Source organism: Artemia franciscana, chromosome 4, assembly GCF_032884065.1.
Source record: "Artemia franciscana chromosome 4, ASM3288406v1, whole genome shotgun sequence".
NCBI classification, from domain to species: Eukaryota; Metazoa; Arthropoda; class Branchiopoda; order Anostraca; family Artemiidae; genus Artemia; species Artemia franciscana.
Window position 1 is genome coordinate 30,085,711 of NC_088866.1, and position 20,046 is coordinate 30,105,756.

General features: G+C 36.6%; 2 protein-coding genes across 4 annotated transcripts in view; one reads left to right on the forward strand and one right to left on the reverse strand.

Moving 5' to 3' along the window:
- Positions 1 to 20,046, reverse strand: part of LOC136026283 (uncharacterized) — a 55,972-nt gene that overhangs the window by 15,248 nt on the left and 20,678 nt on the right. The window contains exon 2 of one of the 3 annotated variants that reach the window (XM_065702676.1): positions 18,925 to 19,481. The exons of the other annotated variants lie outside the window; for them this stretch is intronic. The gene's annotated coding sequence lies outside the window, so the exon portion shown is untranslated. The remainder of the gene's footprint in view (positions 1 to 18,924; positions 19,482 to 20,046) is intronic. 3 annotated transcript variants of the gene reach the window in all.
- LOC136026279 (uncharacterized) lies at positions 1,057 to 13,331 on the forward strand. The gene is made up of 2 exons (XM_065702669.1): positions 1,057 to 1,300; positions 11,651 to 13,331. Exons 1-2 carry the CDS (start codon positions 1,072 to 1,074, stop codon positions 12,370 to 12,372), a joined length of 951 nt encoding a protein of 316 aa, XP_065558741.1. The 5' UTR covers positions 1,057 to 1,071; the 3' UTR covers positions 12,373 to 13,331.

The following is a 20,046-nucleotide window of genomic DNA, read 5'->3' on the forward strand; positions in this document are numbered from 1 at the left end:
TGTAAATGAGTGTAAGTGATGGAGTGAGTGAGTGTCGGTACAAATGAGTGAGCGAGTGTCAGTGAGTGAGTTTGAGGGACCGGGTGAGTGAGTGTGAGTGATTGATTGAGTATGTGAGTGCGTGTGAGTCCCCCTGTGAATATGAAATTTTGTACGACTAATCCTTTAATAGAAACCTCTGCATCATCCAGGACGTAACTTACAACCCCTACCCCATCCTTCTAGGGGATTTTGTCAAACCTAGAGGCATAGTTATATGATCTTTGGACTATTTTGAACAAAATGGCTGTCTCAGACTTTGATCAGATGTATTTAGGAAAAAGAGGGCGTGAGACTAGTTGCCCTCCAATCACCTTTGACCCTTAAAAAGTGAACTAGGGCTTTCAATTTCAAATCAAATGAAGCTGTTCAAATTCTTGATAACCCCTTTTCCGTATGCAGTCTGGGAATAAATAATAATAAATAAATAAAAATAAAACATTGAAGGATTATGGCCTTGACTATAGGCAACGCTATAGCGTAACTTCAGAAATATTGTATTAGCTATAAATAGATTTTTATACTTACAAAATACCAACTGTCCTACGACATAACAACAAAGACAAAACATTTTCAGCAATGACGGACCACCCATAATCTCGACCCCGGAAGCTAAGCGAAGGAGTCGAAATTTTTCTATCTGATATACTTTCTATACGACCTTGTATTTTTCTCCACGACCTGCTTTCTATAGTACCTACTGTAGTATCTAAAAGCAGTTTACATCAATTTTCCGCACCCAAAACCTAGCACTTATGTACTAGAGTTACAAAACTTAGAATCCACGTATAACAAAAAACGAGTTGGGGAAGACAGAAAGAAAACGAATTTTCGTATCTTAGTCTATTTCTCTTGTTCCAACAATGAAAACAATTTTTAATTTGTAATTTACTAAAAAAAAAAACCTAAAGATGCTAGGTTTTGCAGAGGACGCCCGATGTCATCGAAGTGTCAGTAATTCGAACAAAAATAACAGATAATAATATTTGTTGAAACTGATTAAAATAACGAAATTTCTCAGCGATAAGAATTATGGATGATTTAGCTGTCATTAAGGGCAGTGTAGTTTCAAAAATGAATGAAGCAGAAATAAGATCATGGTTTTTTACTAGTTATTCGTATTGTGACACGAAATTTGATGAGTGCTATAATTTACTAAGTAACTGGATTGAATTTAGGACAAACTTAATACAAGATATAGAAGCAGTTACGAAAGACCTGGAATCAAATTTTCAAAGCACAAAAAAATCGAAAATTATAGGTAGGATTAAAAGTTTTCTTTCGTAATTTATATTGTTCTTTTATTTATGAATCAGTGCAATCCTTGGAAGATTCTTTGCCGGGGCACAAAGTCTCAAGAATGTAGGGAGGAAGACAAGGAGTTTTTTTAATTATTTTTTTAAAATACAGATACAAAGAAAGACATTTTCAAAACCTAAAGGGGTGACTATTTATTTTATATGATAATACCGAAAAAGACATTTTTCTAGGGAGGGGACAATAAAATTCAGAGGAGATGGAAAGAGAGAGAGATGACCTCCCTTCCTTATTGACACCCAGAACCTTTCCTTGGTGTTTAAGCTACAGAAGAATCGTGTAATTGCTACTAAATTTTGAAACACAAAATTTTACAATTTTTAATAAGTACATTACTGAACTGAATTAGCAAAAAATTTATTAGGGAATGTAAAAAAAGAAAATTGCAAAATTACCAGTTTCTTTTTCTAAAGTCAATTTTATTAGTTCCGGTTCTTATATTATAAAATAGTGTTGTGTTCATGAGGATTCTTTGCTTGTTGTGTAAGCCATAGCAGGTAATTGTTCAGTTACAACTAAACTTTTGTCGAATAATTTAAATAATTCTTTGACTGGACTGAATCTGGAACAACTTTAATAGAGGATTTAGAAGCATAAACAAAAAAGATAAAGTTAAATTCCCAAGACATTAAAATTATAGACATAATTAATGAAAACAGTCATAAAGTCACAAAGATTAAAAAAAAACTTTTCCCCAAAAAGGTTTTTCAAAGAAGCGCAAAGAGCTATATTAAACGACATATGAGTAGAAATAAAGCCATGCAATAATTTGAACTTCAAATGAACGGAAAGTAATGTCAAGTCATAAATGAGACAAAAACAAAATGAAATCACCCTAAACAGGAATAGAACTAACACCCCCAAGTCTTCTAAAGGCCAGATCGTCATTTGCATACTACTGCAAACCAAATACATTTCAAAAATTTCTCTTCCATATCCTTAATAAGTCCAAAATTACTGAGGCTTTTGGGAATCGACATAATTTTATATTAAACAATAGGTTACCTTCATCAGCTTTTCAAAGTAGTTATTTAAATATTAAATCAAACAATAACTACTGAATTAAGAGTTTAACGAATAATAAAAATATTGACATTTTTAGGAGCTGTGGGACTGGACTGATTTTAGAAAAAAAAAAACTAACACGGGATATAGAGACAAATGTCAAAGGAGCTATAATTGAAATCACAAAGTTATTTGTAAGATTTGTTGTTCGTTATATTATGAAGCATATTTGTTTCCAGACAGTAATTTTTCATTGAATCTAGTCACCATACAGCAAGTACTTTGTCAAAGTACTAAAAAATTTGACAAAGACGAAATATCTTAACCAAATATCAACAAATCACATACAGATAGTAGCACATACAGACAGTAGCACAAGAACTAGATTCGAACTTCCAAAGGAGAAAAATATCAGCGTGATTGTCGGTTTTGCTTTTAAACCTTAAATTAGTTATCTGTAGTTCCTTATGTTATGAAGCAGTATTTTTGAAGGAAGAATCATTATTGTTCTGCAAGTTACCTCAAGTAATTGTCTAAATACTACTAAATTTGACAAACAGTAAATTTGTCAAGTTCTTTTACCGACTTTGCAACTTGTGTTTTCTTCAAGATAAAATTCTTGGCACTACGCAACAAAAATCTTTGGGGTTGATATGACACTAGTCAGGCGTTTACCTCCCTAGAGTTGATTCTGCTGAACTTCATTTTAACAAAACCAACAGAACGATTTTGAGGGTTAACATTCTTCAAGAGAACGTTCATAATGATCGTATAGCATCTTATATTGTAATTAAATAAAAAAAACAAGTTTTTTTTTAAATGAACGTAAGGAGCGACATTAAAACTTAAAACGAACAGAAATTACTCCGTAAATGAAAGGGGATTTTCCTCCACAACGCACCGCTCTTTACGCTAAAGTTTGACTCTTTCGCTTAACTCTACTTCTTAAAACAGTAAAAAACTTTTAGCGTAAAGAGCGGGGCGTTGAGGAGGAAAAGCCCCTTTCATATACGGAGTAATTTCTGTTCGGTTTAAGTTTTAATGTCGCTCCTTACTTTCATTTAAAAAAACTTGTTTTTTTTTATATTTAATTTCTGGACGTTTTTTAATTAACACATGTTTTGATCTTGGCTCTTAATTTTTTTGGGCTAAATGGCTTTCTCACAGTTTTAATTGGAAGATTTTGAGAAAAAGGAGAGAGGGAGGAAGCCTAGTTGCCCCCCAATTTTTTGATTACTTAAAAAGGCAACTAGAACTTATAATTTTTTTTTACGAACATTTTCATTAGTAAAAAATAGACGTAATTTACGAATTAACTTACGTAACGAACTTCTATATTCGTATGTTTTATTTCGTATATGAGGGAGTTCACCCCTCGTCGATACCTTGCTCTTTACACTAAAGCTTTAAATTCTGTCCTAATTCCTTAAGAATGACCCTTGAATCACAAAGGCCGTAGAATAAATAGTTGAAATTACTAAAAACACTTTAGCGTAAAGAGCGAGGTATTACGGGGAGGTAAACCCCTCATATATGCACTAATTTCTGCTCGTTTTAAGTTTTAATGCTGCTCCTCACTTTCAGTAGAAAAAAACTTTTCATATTTATTTTTTTATTGTTTTTTTTTAAATAATGCTAAAAAACCCTGCGCCCCTTTCATTGAAAGTATCTTCCCCCATGAGAAGTTTTTCCATGGAAAAATCCTCACACGTAACCCCCCTCCCCCACCTCAACTCTCCTTCCAAACCAAAAAAATCCCCCTAAAGACGTTCGTACACTTTCCAGTAACCATTACTACATGTAAACACAGGTCAAAGTTTGTAACTTGCAACCCCTCCCACGGGGACTGCGGGGGAGTAATTCGTCCCCAAAGACATAGTTATTAGGTTTGTCGACTATGGTGAATAAAATGGCCATCTCAGAATTTTGATCTGGTGACTTTGGGGGGGAAATGAGCGTGGGAGGGGGCCTAGATGCCCTCCGATTTTTTTGGTCACTTAAAAAGGGCACTAGAACTTTTAATTTCCGTTAGAATGAGCCATCTCGTGAAATTCTAGAACCACTGGGTCAATACGATCACCCCTGGGGAAGAAAAAAAACAACAAAAAAATAAATAAACACGCATCCGTGATTTGTCTTCTGGCAAAAAATGCGAAATTCCACATTTTCGTAGATAGGAGCTCGAAACTTCTACAGTAAGGTTTTCTGATACGCTGAATCTGATGATGTGATTTTTGTTAAGATTGTATGACTTTTAGAGGGTGTTTTCCCCTATCTTCTAAAATGAGGCAAATTTCTCAGGCTCGTAGCTTTTGATAAGTAAGACTACTCTTGATGAAAGTTATATATTTAAAATTAGCATTAAAATGCGATTTTTTTTTATGTAGCTAATTGGTATCAAAATTCCATTTTTTAGAGTTTCGGTTACTATTGATCCGGGTCGCTCCTTACTACAGTTCGTTACCACGAACTATTTGATTCTTCAAGTGCTCGATTTGAAGTGTCTTGTTTTGCTTGTAATCTGACCATATCCTTGTTTTACGTTTTTGTCGTGTGGGTCTTGGCAGATGGCAGTACGAGTGGGGACGGCTTGTCAGTGGGAAGTTTGGATCAAATTGTTTGAAACAGCCATTGACGTACCATCAAATCTTACTTAGAGGTTGTATAGGTTGTAAGCCGATGGGTGCTACAACTTGTCCTGGAGGCTCAATTTTGGATCAGGTACCATTAGGGGTACCAGTAGGGTTTTAGAAGCCACTATAAAAAGAAGGCATCCTTATTTAACAATAGGCTTAATGCACGAGTTGTAAAGAGGAATAATCGAGCTCGACCATAAGAAGTTTTTTAAGTAGCAAATAATAAACATTTTTATCGAAAAGGAGGATCGGACCCGACCAACATATGTGCTGTAAGAGATGTCTGAGAAGAAACGAGTCCAAGAAAAAAAGTTTGTCAAATTGCTTCACCATTGAAAATAAAATCAGCATGTAAAATCACCAAACTTTGATCAGGTGATTAGTATCTTCTTAGTCTAGGATGCAATTAAGTTTCGGAATCAGGCCGCATTTCTATCTCCAAAAGGTCTTGTTTTAGGGATAGGGAAGCTTTTAAAGGTCTATCATGCTTATCGAGGGTCTTATGTACCGTGTTATAGTAAAACAAGAGCTAAGAGCTCATATGGCATTTGTGACGAGGCGAGAAGAGCTAAGAGCCAAGAGATCATATGGTATGAGCTCTAACAAAATTCTATGACTAAATAGATTGATTTAAAAAGGAAAATAGGAGGCTTAATGCCGGTCAGGATTTAAAATAAGAGCTCTGAGTCACGATGTCCTTCTAAATATCAAAATTCATTAAGATCCGATCACCCACTCGTAAGTTATAGATACCTAATTTTTTCTAATTTTTCCTCTCCCTTTAGCCTCCCAGATGGTCGAATCTGGGAAAACGACTTTATCAAGTCAAATTGTGCAGCTCCCTGACACGCCTACCAATTTTCACCGTCCAAGCACGTCCAGAAGCACCAAACTCGCCAAATCACTGAACCCCTCCCCCCAACTCCTCCAAAGAGAGCGAATCTAGTACGATTCTGTCAATCACGTATCGAGGATATTTGTTTATTCTATCCACCAAGCTTCATCCCGATTCCTCCACTCAAAGTGTTTTTCCAAGATTTCCCCCTCCAACTCCCCCAAATGTCAAAAGATCTGGTCGGGATTTGAAATAAGACCTCTGAGACATGGATTCCTTCTACAAATCAAATTTCATTAAGATCCGATCATCTATTCATAAGATAAAAATACACAAATTTTCACGTTTTCCAAGAATTCCGGTTTCCCCCTCCAACTCCCCCCAATGTCACAGAATTTGGTCGGAATTTAAAATTAGAACTTTAAAGCACAAGATCCTTCTAAATATCAAATTTCCTTTAGATCTGGTCACCCTTTCGTAAGTTACACATACCTCAATTTTCAAAATTACCCCCCCCCCCCCCCCAATTCCACCAAAGAGAGCAGATCCGGTCCGGTTGTGTCAGTCACGTATCTTAGACAGGTTTCTCTTCTTCCCATCCAGTTTCATCCCTGATCTAACCGCTTTAAGTATTTTCTAAAATTTCCGGCCCCCCCAACTGCCCCCCTCCAATTACGCTTGATCCTATTGAGATTTAAAATAAGAGATCTGAGTTACGGCGATCTTCTAAATATGAAGTTTCATGAAGATCCGATCGCTCCTTCGTAAGTTAAAAATTTTCTTATTTTTCAGAATTAGCCCCCCCCCCCTAATAGAGCGGATCCGTTCCAATTATTTAAATCACGTATGTAAGACTTCTGCTTATTTTTCCCAACAAGTTTCATCCCGATCCCTCCAGTCTAAGCATTTTCCATGATTTTAGGTTCCCCCACCCCAAACTTCCCCCAATGTCACCAAATCCGGTCAGGATTTAAAATAAGAGCTTTGAGAAACGATATCCTTCTAAATATCAAATTTCATTGAGATCCGATCACCCGTTCGTAAGTTAAAAATACCTCATTTTTCTAATTTTTCAGAAATAACCCATCCCCCAACTACCCCAAACAGAGTGAATCCGTTCCGGTTATGTCAATCATGTATCTAAGACTTGTGTTTATCTTTCCCACCAGGTTTCATCCCGATCCTTCCACTCTAAGAGTTTTCCAAGTTTTAGGTTCTCCCCTCCCAACTCCCCCCAATGTCACCTGATCCGGTCGGGATTTAATATAAGAGCTCTGAGACACGATATCCTTCTAAATATCAAATTTAATTGAGATCCGATCAGCCGTTCTTAAGTTAAAAATACCTCATTTTTTCGAATTTTCAGAAATAACCCCCCCAACTACCCCAAAGAGAGTGGATCCCTTCCGTTTATGTCAATCATGAATCTAGGACTTGTGTTTCTTTTTCCCACCAAGTTTCATCCCGACCCTCCACTCTAAGTGTTTTCCAAGTTTTAGGTTTCCCCCTCCCAAAACCTCCCCCCCTCCCAATGTCACCAGATCCGGTCGGGATTTAAAATAAGAGCTCTAAGACACGATATCCTTCTAAACATCAAATTTCATTGAGATTCGATCGCCCGTTCGTAAGTTAAAAATACATCATTTTTTCTAATTTTTAAGAATTAACCGGCCCCCACCCCCCCCCCCCCCCAGATGGTCAAGTCGGGAAAACGACTATTTCTAATTTAATCTGGTCCGGTCTCTGATACGCTTGCCAAATTTCATCGTCCTAGCTTACCTGGAAGCGCCTAAAGTAGCAAAACCGGAACCGACAGACAGACCGACAGACCGACAGAATTTGCGATTGCTATATATCACTTGGTTAATACCAAGTGCCATAAAAAAGATATGGCCTATTGTGCCCAGAATCTTACTCTGAGGAGCCCCAGTCCTTATCAAATACTATTGAAAGTAAACCCTTCAAAAACTACATGGAAATTTTGATTTCCTAGAATATAAGGATGCGTATGATTGGCAAAAAAGGCTCCTAGTATTATGAAGTGCTTCCGAGTAATTTTTTTGTTGTGCAAGCTACAGCAAGTACTTGTTTAACTATTGTTAAAAATTATTAGCACATAATTTTTTAAATTACTTAGAAATCATGGGATTAGAAATTGAAGGCTGTTACCCCTGTTTCTTGGAGGTCTTGATGTCAGTCGAGCCTTGGGCTTCCTCATCCATCCAGTAATACTCCTTTTTGGTTCTAAAAGGGGTCTAAATTGTTGCATGATTTAGGCTATTGGTAACATGCATTTTTCCCTTCAAATTCATCTTAAGATCCCATTTTCACAATCTAAGGAGCCAATTTTTCAAGTTGGAAAAATCCCTCTCCGTTGGGGAGTCCGTCAAGGTGCAATTTCTTCTCCTATTCTATTTAACAAATACGTTGTTGATCACAAAGATAATATCGTTAACCAAGTAGCTGGGTTGAGTTAATAACAGATTTGATACAAGAAATAACAATAGTAGCAAAAGTAGTCAAATTTTACAAAGCTCAAGCAGAAAACGATTATCTCATGAGCATTGTGTGTTAATTTGGGGAGGGGCATATCCCCCTAGTAAAATACCTTTTTTGGAGTCTTTTCATTGAATAGCGTCTTTTTTGTATATTGAAAAACAAAACAACAAAATTGCTTTTCCTAGCTAAATAACAAATCAATGTTAGTGGTCTAAATACAAGAATTGATTTTATGGAGTTATAAGAAATTTTACACATTTTGTGCTATATTAAAAATTCCATGCGTTTTGCACATTATTAGAATAAAAAGAATTTCCCAAAATGTGTCTCAATGAAAAGACAACGGTCTGTTTTTGGTTTCTGGTAGACCTCTTCTGTTTCTGGTAGACCGGAACAAAATTTGTTTTGTCGGATTGCTTATTCATCCCCGCTACCTTGCTATTTTTTTTCGAATTTTTTCTCCAACGGGTTTCCGAGAAAACGCAGATTTTGGAAGAAAAGTCAGAAGGGCCGCCCTATTCGAAGTGGCTGGCAAGACGGACCACCAGAGGGGGCAACACAGACCATCATTTTCGTAATCATCTTCGACTGTATATTTCCTATAAACATATCAAGTAAATAGTTATCAATCAATTAATAATGCATCAACTAAGTAAAATGTCTGCACTTGCTTTTTATAACACGCTGAAACCAGAAAAATCAACTCCAAATGTGTGGAGTACGCCTGTCTTGCCGTTCCTCCAGGCGGGATAAGCTTTGGCAGTTTCATCAGACCATCCTGAAGAATTAACCTCCCCTTTTAAGTCGTCTCTTTTGGAGGAGGAAAAATCCTCTTCCAAAAGAGTACTTCAATCTTCTCTTTAATCTCGTCTTTTACTAAGACCTTTGCAACAAAATATGGCGTTATCCGTTTGCCAAGTACTTTGACACGAACAAAATCACCTTCTTCACTTCCCTCCGGTCTTAAAAAAGCCTTACCATCCTCCTCAGTATCTCCGATGTGAAGACTCTCGTCGCTGCTTGTATCGCTAAGCACGAAGTGTTCTTCCTCAATGAAGTCAGACGTGATGGGTTTTTTTTAACTGTTCCCTTCCGTCCAGCTCGGTTTTTCTTCTTTGGCTCCTTGGGTTTTTTGATTGACGCTCTGCTTCATGGTACTCCTTTTCTGGCGTGTCAGTAAAAATTTAAGAACAGAGATTTTTGCGTTCATAGGTTTCTCTGACCCTGGCCCAACTTTCGGGAACAATCTGACGACTTCGAGGCCATGCTGGTTGTTAATGGTTGGTCGGTCGACAGGTTGGTGGGAGTTCCTTCACTTTCATCTGAACTAGTAGGAGAGGGGACTTCCAGGCTTTCCTGGGGTTCCAGTCTATCCGACACGTAGGAAGATAAAAACTAATGGTCACCGAACACCTTCCGGTTGAACGGACAGATCCCACTTTTCTTAAGCTCGCTCAGGATATTCTCAATTGAGAAGGCTTTTGGAACCACAGCACCAACAAGTGCACCGATATCGTGGATTAACATTCGTCTGTTAGGATTTTGGAGCATAAATTTGCTACAAATATCGATGCAATACCGCTTAAGAGAACCGTACACGGAGATGTCAAAAGGCTGCATCTTGTGGCTACACTGGGGTGGCAACGTGAAGACGTCGATTTTCTTCTCTTTGTAAAAATTGACAATCTCCAGTGGAATATATGATTCGTGGTTGTCAAGGATAAACAAGGATCTCTCTTCAGATCCGCAGTTGGCATGCTGGGTGAAATGTTGGAAAACGTCTGGAAATATTTCCGATGTCATCCATTCTGATTGTTGGGCCCGACCGTCACTACCAGGAGGTGCACCATTCATAGTATTTTCCAAACCACAGATATTATAAAATATACTTAACATCAAATTTTTCCAAAGCTGCCTCTTAAACATCAACTTGAATTTTCTTGAAAACTTACCAACCAATCTTCTTGTTTTTTCGGCACAATTGAAGGCTAGATGGCTGTACCTTACTGTCACTACTAGATGGCAGTGCTACAAATCTTCAAATTTTAAAACGCAGAGGTCCGTCTCAACTGCCTTGGCTGTATCTCCCCTATTCTTTTAGCATTTCTGAAGCCTCGGAAAAAATCCTCTAATATCGGAATTAATATCTAATTTTATTCATTGAAACTTGAAATACCAAGGTCAGAGGTGAGTTGTCTATCCACTTGAGTGAGTTGTTTAGAGTAAAAGCAATTTAAGTGTTTAATTAACTTTGAATGTTGTGTTCTAAAACTGTTTATAGCTTTTAATCATAGATATTTTTGCCATTTTATGTTATCATAACATGTCATTGTGTGTGGTTACCTACATTTAAAGCAGTACTTCCCATGGAGTCAAAATGTTCACCCAAAAGTCTGAAGAATATTAAATGTATGCATATATGCTTCGTATTTGCTTTTATTCATATATTTCATAGATAAAAAATTAGCCTCTACTTTGAGTCTATTTCAAAAACTGGTTTCATTTTAAATATCTATTCGTTTTGACTCAAAAAGTCTGTAGTCATCTCCAAGACAAAAATTTGTCTTATCTAAGATTGAAGCTTGCAATACCATGGTCACAGGTGAGTGGTCTACCCGCTTGAATTAAAATCATGCCATTGTCCAATGGGAGACCAAGCCAAGACAGATAGTATGAGTGAGGGGCAAATCTTGCAAAAATCCTTGTGAAATTATCCAATCTTACATAATAGTGATTTTTTATTCTTTTTGCCACGCCCAATTTATTGTTCAATCTCTGATGCATCCACTAAATTTAGCAGAAAAATAAGTGTAGTCGTACGGTTTAAAACTACGTCTAGTCAGCCTACGCTCAGGACTTATAGAGGTCTCCAATTTCAGTGAATAGACTTACATTATAAGTATCGAGGGTGCTGAGAGCGGGAGTATACAAGAGAGGGCGGATTTTGATGCTGCTTTATTGCACTCCAATCAGAAGTGCATATATTGGTTAAATTTGGAGTTAATTGTATATAAAAGTGGTCTTAAAATATCTTACCAATTCAACAAACTGTGACAAACGCAAAAACAAAAAACATATTTGAGTATGTGAGTTGAAGAAAACGAGTTAATAATAATTCTTCCTCATGATGTCGTTTCTTCTTCACATTCTGAGCAACAGCCGTTCGGAAATTATAACTGGGTAGGCCTACCAAGATAAACAAGAAAAATAAAACTCAGCTCTAATTCAGCGTTATTGGTGCTACTTGCTTTATTCACATCACAAGTTTGTGAGTGTTCTATATATGGTGAAAAACGTTAATTTAGTTCTTATCTTACAGGCTCCTCGGCAGGAGTTGTCGGAGGCACTCTAAGTTTAACTGGAATTGTTCTGGCACCAGTGACTGCAGCCACATCTTTACTTTTAACAGCCTTTGGAACAGTAGTTTCAGGAGCTGGAATGATAGCAATGGGAAGCTCAGTCCTCAAAAATGGATCTTCAACAAAAAAGATATGTGCCGGAGTTCAAGCGAAACTCGAAGATGATATCGAAATGAGTAGGGAGCTAAAGACTTCAATGGTAGATATTTCAGCGTTTTGTAAAGAATTTTTTGGTCTTCTTGAAAACAATGAACAACTAAGTGATGGTTATTCACAACTAATGGAAACCAAGTCTGGCTCAGAAGCCCTGATAAAAATGAAAATGTGGATACTTCTTACCCGGCTATACGAAGAAAATGAGGAGGGAATAAATGGAATTGTTCGTGACTTTAAAATTGATCCTATTTTGATGAGCAGACTTACTCGAACAATATTAGTCACTGCATCGCAAGAATTTATTGCAGCTCAAGCATCTCTTGGATTGATTGGTATTGGAATTAACATAGCTGATATTATTGTCTCTAGTAAAGATTTAAAAGATGAATCACAAAATGAAAGCTTAATGGCCATGGAGAATTTGTTGGTTGACTTGAAAAAGGAGCTTAGATCAATAAAAGTCTTAAAAAATTATCTTGACGAAGCAATAGAGCGAGATATCATTAGATTTGATACACTTTTATAAGGCTATTCCAAGTTCATCATATTCTTTTTCAGTACCACCTTATGGACTATTTCCTGCTAGTACCTCTTTCCCTCGCCATCACCCGTGAGTGTATAACGCATGGTGACACTATTAGATGGCGTTGTTGTAGCTCAAGTACCTCAGTCATGGTAATGATTGGCATTACCAGGACTGGTGTCACGGTTGATCTAAATAATTATGTCATATGGTGATATAGTTGTACAATGATTATATGACGTGTGGTGACGTTATTATCTGATGCTGTTGGACCTTAAGCATCACTTAAATTGATTGGCATTGGTATTGGCGTAGATGGCTTACAAAATTACAGAATATGTGCTGGTTGACTTGAAAAAAAAAAGAGCTTTGATGAATACAAATCTTAAAAAACAATCTTGACGAATTAATAAAGCGTGCAATCATTATTGGTTTCTTGTGCTGTGAGTAGACATCAAAAAAATTAAGTTGAATTGACGCAATTTTTTGATTGGCCAAGCTTGCATTTTGACAAACACTCACTGCACAATCAGTTTATTAATCAACCAATCACTTCTCACTTTTTTTTTCTCGAAAACTGTTAATTTGTGGTTGGAACTCAGCAAAAGTGAATTTCAATAAGTAGGTCTGATCTTCACATTTTTGTCAAGTTTTGGAAATAAGGTAGAAATTTAGCTGAAGGGTGTCCACCGGAACCAGTAAAATTTTATAGTGGTCTAGAAAAAATTGCGGTCTACATATTATAAATATGCAAAGTACCTCTTACGGCTTCCACCAAGGACAAGTAACCGTATTGTGACAAGTCGGTATGGGATCATCAACCCTAATGAAGCAATATTAGCCCAGATCGCCAGATATAACTCTAATATTGTTACTCATCCTTGGGCAATTATTTTGAGGCAATAGGTTTTTTTTTATTTTTTGTAGTTAGATACTCATGTGTTCTTTATTTTTCTTGTGTGTTGTGTATTCTTTTGTAGTGAGTTTTTTTTTTTTTTTTTTTTTTTTTTTTTTTGATGGGAATTAAATATGCATGTATGTATGTATGTATTCCTGTACAGTGATATTCAAAGTTGTATGTATGCAAAAGCGGTTCAGTGCTTCATCGAATGTTCTTTATAAATTATTCCATTGTTGTGATGTTTCTTTTTTTTTTTCTCATATTCCTTTTTTTTGTCGTTTTGTCTGTATACTCCGTCTCTGTTTACTTTGTATTGTATGACGGGTTAGAAATAAAATAAATAAATAAATAAATAAATAAATATATGCTGGTAGACTTGAAAAAAAGAGCTTTGATCAATACAAATCTTAAGAAACATTATTGACGAAGCAGCAGAGCGTGTAATCATTAGAATTTGACACAGATTTATATGGGGCGACTATAACTCCATCATATTCTTGTTGCTCACCCCCATACCAGTTACTTTTCGTCAGTTTCTCTTTCCTTTCAATCATCATTGATTATGTGACGCATAATTAATCATAGATGTGTAAAACTAAAATAGATGGTCAATGTATGGCCACCTGTGAAACCTATTACCCATCGTAAAAAAACACACAAGCAAAGTCGAAAAAACAAATGATGAAAACGAAGACTTTCCAGACAAAGTATTTTGATGATCTGGAAGCACTTAGTGTATCGTAATTCATCCACGCTCTCTGTGTTGCATATCAAAGTTCCATAAGTCATGTTTTATTTGTGCTTACATTTTAACCTTTATTGAACTTACCTTTTGGTGTTTATATTTACATCTTAGTTTATTCAGCCTATAATAATTCTTAATAATTGTTGTTTTGCAATTTTTTTTTGTAATAATACACTTATAATTATATAAAACCAGTTGCATAAGAAATACAGGGTAATCATAATCTAGTGTAGCACAATCATTACCTGATCAAACAGTTCCTGGTAACGAACTGTAGTAAGGAGCGACCCGGCTCAATTGTAACCGAAACTCTAAAGAATGAAATTCTTATATCAATAGTTACATCAAAGGATTCATATTTTTACGCTGATTCTAAATATATAAGTTTGATGATACTCATCAAAAGTTAAGAGCCTGAGAATATTTGTCACATTTAAAAAAAAGGAAGAAACAACCCCTAAAAGTCAAATAATCTTAACAAAAATCACACCAACAGATTCAACGTATCAGAGAACCCTACTGTAGAAGTTTCAAGCTCCTATCCACAAAAATGTGGAATTTTGTATTATTTCCCAGAAGACACATTACGGACGCGTGTTTATTTGTTTTTTTTTCTTTTCCCTAGGGGTGATCATATCGACCCAGTAGTCCTAAAATGTTGCAAGAGGACCCATTCTAACAGAAATTTCTAGTGCCTTTTTTAAGTGACCAAAAAAATTGGAGGGCACCTAGGCCCCCTCCCACGCAACTTTTTTCCCAAAGTCACTGGATCAAAATTTTTAGACAGCCATTTTGTTCAGCATAGTCGAAGGACCTCATAATTATGTCTTTTGGGACGACTTAATCCCCCACATTCCCCTAGGGTAGGTCTGCAATTTACAAACTTTGACCATTGTTTAAATATAGTAATGGTTATTGGGAAGTGTACAGACGTTTTCAAGGGGACTTTTTCACGTTAAAGGGGGGTCGGGAGGAGGGGGTTACGTGGGAGGATCTTTCCACGGAAGTATTTATCGTGAGGGAAGAAAGTTTCCGTGAAGGGGCTGCAGGATTTTCTAGAATTATTTAAAAAAAATAATGAGAAAATAAATAAATAAGTTTTCTTGAGTTGGAAGTAAGGAGCACCATTAGAACCTAAAAGGAACAGAAGTTATTAAGTATATAAGGGGGCTCATCTCCTCCACAATACCCCACTCTTTAAGCTAAAGTATTTTTAGCAATTTCAACTATTTGTTCTACGGCCTTTGTGATTCAGGGGTCATTGTTAAAGAATTGAGACCAAATTGAAGCCTTAGTGTAAAGAGCGAGGTATTGACGAGGGGGAGAATCCCCTCATATACGTAATAAAAATATACAAATATAGAATTTCGCTACGTAAGTTAATTCGTAAGTTACATATATTTATTACTAATAAAAACGTTGGTAAAAATAAAAAAGTTCTAGTTGCCTTTTTAAGTAACCAAAATTGGAGTGAAATTAGGCCTCCTCCCCCACCCTTATTTTTTTTATTAAAATTGTCCAATTAAAAATACAAGAAAGTCATTTAGAAAAAAAATTAATATTCAAATTTCGTTTTAATTATTCATGTGTGGTGAGCCAAAAAAAAACATGCATTAATTAAAAAACATTCAGAAATTAAATAAGTTTTTTTTAACTGCAAGTAAGGACCGATATTAAAACTTAAAACAAACAGAAATTATTCCGTATATGAAAGGGGTTGTCCCTTCCTCAATGCCTTGCTCTTTACGCTAAAGTTTGACTCTTTCTCACAACCCTACTTTTACAAACAATAAAAGTAACTTCAGCGTAAAGATCGAGGCATTCCTCCCAGAATGATCGGGTGATTAGATGGAAAAAAACATTTCCAATCATTACTAAATCCCTCTCATTAATCCCCCTTTGACGACCTTCCCTAATCTGTCGAGAAACAAGCCCTATGATGTTGAATTGGGTGCTCCTACAAGAGCCGAAATCCTCAAAACAATAAAAAAAAACTAAAGACCCATAAATCCTCTGTGAAGATGGCCTTCCTCCTGAACTGTACAAGAGATGCCCCGAAGTAACAGCTGAACAGATACATGGCATCCTTCAAGACGCATGGAAAACGAATTTCCTCCCAAAGGACTGGAGAACTTCAATTATACTACCCTTTTATAAGAAAGGAGACAAGACTGAATGTAGAAATTACCGCGGAATGAGTCTTATAGATATCAAGGTAAAAATATTCGGGATAATTCTCTTGAATCGTTTCAAAAAGTGCCCAGGAGAAAAATACCCGCAAAAATCAAGCGTGCTTCAGACCAGGCAGAGGCAAGCCAGATAAGAATCTATGGGGAGGAAACTGAAGAATTCTTAGTAGAAAGTGGAGTAAAGCAAGGCTGTGTTCTCTCTCCAATCCTGTTTAATTACTGTACAGACTGGGTACTAAAAAATGCCCTAATGCAACACAATGGTGACAAAATTGGAAAAAATCTGTCCTTGGCCGACTTGAATTACGCTGATGATGTCGGATTCCTCTCTGACCCTGAACATGCTCGAAAGATGCTAGATCATATTGTCGAATGGTCAAGTCTGATTGCACCTTAAGTAAGCACAGAGAAAACTAAATTTATGGCCATGAATCATCCGACCCAAATGTCTTTGAGCATGAACTTTACTCAGCTAGAAAGGATTGAGTGCTTTACTTACCTTGGCTCCATACTTTGCACTGATGCCTCTTCAGACTCAGACATCCAGCAAAGAATACATAAGGCGCAGTTTGTTTTTGTATCCCTTCTAGAGCCCCTTTGGAATCGCTGAGAAATTTCCATTCTGACTAAAAGTCGAATCTATACGGCCATGGCCCGAATCATCCTACTCTATGGATGCGAAACTTGGTCCCTGAAGCTTCAACACGAGAGAGCACTAGCTGCTTTCGAACATGGGTGCTTACGCCAAATACTTAGAATTGGCCTGCAAGATCGTATATTTAACTCCGATAATCGCACAACTCTGCAAGATTAGAAGAGATGTCGCTACAACCGTTAAAAAGCGCCGCTTAGAATGACTGGGTCACGTCCTGCAAAGACCACCAGAATACCTACCCCGTCAAATCCTTCTAGTTGAGCCCTACGACTCTTGGAAGGCAAAGGAAGAACTGGTGGATCCTGATCAAGTCTCACCTGGATCCCATTGGTGGCTTTAAGAAATTTGGACATAGATGGTTGGCCCAGTGGCTCCCATTCGCAGAGCAGTTGGCAGTAGGTCGTGAAACCTGGTCCAAAGAGGTCACAAGGATCCTGGATGCCAGGCGAAGTGGAAACGCCTGACTCCCGCCACAAGTACAAGTAAATCCAGCAAGATTACGTATTCGTTCTTATTTCATCAAACATCTGGCCAAAAATACTTAAAAGAAAATAAATTTACATAGTAATTTCTTCCTTATTTGTAATTTGACTTACATGAAAAATATTGTCACCCTATTGGCTGTGTGTTTTAAGCAAGGTTCTGACAGCTTTTCTTTTCAGCGGCCAGATTTCCTAGAGAATTGAGCCAAATTTTAAATTACTTACTTACGAAAATATTAACCTAAAACTAAAGAGGAGAAAGGATGGGAGAATTCAAAAGTTCTGCTTGCAAAAACTAGGCAATCTATACAATTTTACTCATTGATTAGGCCTACCTGAAACAAAAATGCTTATTCGGTGAACAATTTTGCCTTTGTATTCACTGCATGTTTTAGGCTATGTTATGACGGTGTTTCCCATCAGCCACCAATTTTAACGTCACCCAAGAAAAATAAGGTTCTCATGAAAATGCGTGTTTATATCAGATCCAAGTTAAGACAAGATTTATTCATAGAAAGCAGCAGATAAATAAGCAAATATCATAGAAAGCGGCACCAATTGGGAGAGAGGTCCAGGGGGAATTTGCCCTTTAGAACAATTGCCCCCCTATATTTTTAAAAATATTTTTTTGTATATTCATTGACAAAACCACGGTTTTCCGCATTTCCATCGGCCTAATGTCCTATTATGAAGAGGGAGGACACTCGTCTGTTGAAATTCTTACACTATAAAGCATAATTACAAAAGAGAGATAAAAAAAGAATCTGAGAAAGAGATGCAGAGACGGGGATCGCAAAAGAAGGATGTGATATTATCAAAATATACCATCAAATTGAGCAATCATCAATTTGGTCAACTGAAATCAAATTAAGTGATAGCTTATACTGATCACAGAGCACACCTATTGCGCTTCAATAAATCAAAAGTTTACTAAAAATAAAATAATAATGCAATAGTTGGAGCTTATATAGGTCACCGATGAAATATTACTAGTCATAAGGGCTGTGTATATCACTAGGTGTATTTTCACAAGGTGGTGCTGTATCCCATCATTTTGCCGAAAAGTTGTGTGGTTCCATTGTCTAAATACCAAAATCAAGGCTTATATAAATTTAAAATCCCAAAGGTAGTGCCATATAATTTGCAGTGTTGTCAGCGTTGTGAATTTTGAAACCACAATTATTCCTCCCTAAGTTCCAAGGTCGAATGGACAAAAAATTGTCAGATCTTATGGTCAGTATATAGGTATTGAACATTTTTGGAAGCAGGTTAGGAAAAGAAAACTGAGTCATAAGAGGCTTAGAAAGTAGGTTTTTTTTTTAAGCTTTGTCTAAAAACTTGAGAATTTTGTTATAAAGGCATGCAATGAGGCAATTAATATAGCAAAACATCTTTCAAAATTTTTGTCAGATGATTAAGGATAAAATGATCTTATATTGGGTCGCGCAGTTCAGTTTTTAAAATTTAGTTTCTTACGAGCAATGAGAACAAAAACTTGAATTTTGTAGTTTCAAGAGTATTTTAACTCCGATCGTCAGAAAAAATATACAAGAAAAACATACAAATATAATCTATTTACTTACTTAACTCCCATCCGGCCGGGTTGGCCAATTTGGGGCTTCTCCTCTAATGGCATCATAAGGATGTATTCAGTATGCACTCCCTATTTATTGCAGTCCTCAGCAGTACTGGGTCGGGGTGGTCCGAAAAGATTTCCAACCAGCCATTCCGTGGTCATCCCCTTGGGCGAGAGGCATTTATTCTACGTTCAAGGCTATTTTGAGCAGTTGGGATGGGAACATACGCCAAAACTGTCCTAACCATCAAAACTGTTGGTGTTCGATGGTCGGCATGATGATTTGAGGGTAGTCCAAGGAGGACAGTAGTTGTTCGTTCGATAATCGGTCAAGGTAAGTGATGCCACTGAGTTTTTAGAGCGATTTAATTTAAAATACTGCCAGTCGAAGCTTGTAGTCGTCTTTTAAAGTTCATGCCTCTGCTCCATCCGTCGCAACTGGAATCACCACGGCAAGAAAGAATCGTATCTTCAGTTTTAAGGGGAGGTATGTATTTTTTCAAATAGAGCGCAGTGACTTGAAACATGCGGAGGAAACATGAAAAAACCTTGAGCTTCCGATGTCTAGAAGAATTTTTACTTTAAACAAAATATCACCCTTTATTTCTTTTTTCTTATTGTTCTGTGGTCATAGAATTATACAACAAACAAGTAAAACATAAACATTAAAAATTTTTAAACTTCCATAGGAATAAAAAAAAACTGGAATCTGACCTATCAAACTGTAATTTACTTTGTTCAAAACGACATACTGTACTTTTGTTTGTTCTAGTAGCAAAAAGTTGTAAATCGCAGATGTAAGACATATTCAAACATAAAAAAAGTGATTCTTTGCAGCTTCTATTCAGTTTCTTGCTGAGGAATGACGAAAACATCTTAAACTTCCCCATCTCATGAACTTTAACAGAATCTTTTTGTTCTGATCACTGTTTCAATTCAGGAAAATGTAGAAGGGGATAAGGGACAATGGCAATACCAAAATACGTGTTATTCAATGAAAATATCTCAAAAAATATATTTAAAAATTCAAAGTAGAGTTCAACAGCGGGGAAAATCCCTCTTTTGCCCCCACCCTAAGTTGAGATGCAAGTGTTTCGATAGCCAAAATGTGGTAGAAAATATCATTAAA

Coding starts and splice junctions, on each gene's coding strand:
- LOC136026279 (XM_065702669.1), top strand. CDS start 1,072: ATGGATGATTTAGCTGTCATTAAGGGCAGTGTAGTTTCAAAAATGAAT. Junction 1,301..11,650: donor AAAAAAATCGAAAATTATAG/GTAGGATTAAAA, acceptor CTTATCTTACAG/GCTCCTCGGCAGGAGTTGTC.